Here is a 1001-nt window from a genome sequence, read left to right as displayed (position 1 = left end):
GGGCGGCTCTAGGGCAGAGAAGGGGGATGTGTGGAACTGGGTGGGGGCCCCGGAATAAGGGAGAAGATGCCGAGGAGGTTTAGGGCAGGAGAGAGCGATGTGGGGCTGGATGCAAGCCCCAGAACAGGCGAAAGATGTGAGGAGCAGCACGCGTGGGGCTGGGTGGGGGCCCCACAGCAGGGGAAGGGATGTGTGGGGAGCTCTAGGGCAGGGGATGGGGGTCAGCAGAAAGCAAAGTAGCCCTGGATAGGGAAAAGCGGCGGGAACGGGACTCAGCTGGGGGTGTCGGAAGGCAAGGGACAGGGGCCCTCACACCTCCGCGGCCCCCCCCGGCCGAGCCCACCACCCACCGCGAGAAACACGCGGGGAGGGCGAGGGCAGCGCGGCCGCAGCGGGGCAGGAGGAGGAAGGAGGGGGTGTGTGTGTGTATGCGGGGAGCGCGACGGCCGCGGGACGGGACTCACGTTCTTCATGGCGGCCGCCATGTCGTCGTATCGCTCGGCTTGCTCGGCCAGCCGGGCCTTCTGCACCAGCTGCTCGCGGTCCACCATCTTCGCGGGGTCCGGGGAGGACAGGGGCGAGGAGGCTGCGGGCTCCGGGAGGAGGAGGAGGAGGAAGGAGGAGGAAGAGGAGGACGAGGAGGGCGCGGCGGTCTCGGCGCTGCTGCGGCTGAGGCGGCGGCGGCGGCTGCGCCCGGTGCTGTGCGCGCGCCGCGGGCCACCACAACCCCCCTGCGCGCGCCCCGCCCCGCCCCGCCCCTCCCCCGCTGCCCTGCCCACCCCTGCCCGCGGGACACGACGGGAGATGAAGTCCTCAGGTGCGGAAGCCGTTACCGGGTTCGTGCAGCCCACCCCTTCCCTCCAGGACTACATCTCCCATCGTACCCCGCGACGCAGCACCGCCCCCTCGCCCCCCTGGGCCCCGCCTGTGCTGATTCACCGGAGCCCGGCCCGGGTGGACCTGGTGTCGGTCGGCCGCTGGGTAGACCTGGTGTCGGCCGG

General features: G+C 71.7%; 1 protein-coding gene across 1 annotated transcript in view; it reads right to left on the bottom strand.

Annotated features, from left to right (window-relative positions):
- YWHAG (tyrosine 3-monooxygenase/tryptophan 5-monooxygenase activation protein gamma) overlaps positions 1-727 on the bottom strand; it is a 20827-nt gene extending 20100 nt beyond the window's left edge. Inside the window, exon 1 of the mRNA XM_015646305.1 lies at positions 465-727. Coding sequence (XP_015501791.1) covers positions 465-551 — 87 coding nt within the window. The 5' untranslated portion in view covers positions 552-727. The remainder of the gene's footprint in view (positions 1-464) is intronic.
- Between the last annotated feature and the right edge of the window lie 274 nt (positions 728-1001).

This window comes from Parus major, chromosome 19, assembly GCF_001522545.3.
Source record: "Parus major isolate Abel chromosome 19, Parus_major1.1, whole genome shotgun sequence".
NCBI classification, from domain to species: Eukaryota; Metazoa; Chordata; class Aves; order Passeriformes; family Paridae; genus Parus; species Parus major.
Note: the sequence above shows the minus strand (reverse complement) of the source record. Positions and strands in the feature narration are given on the sequence as shown.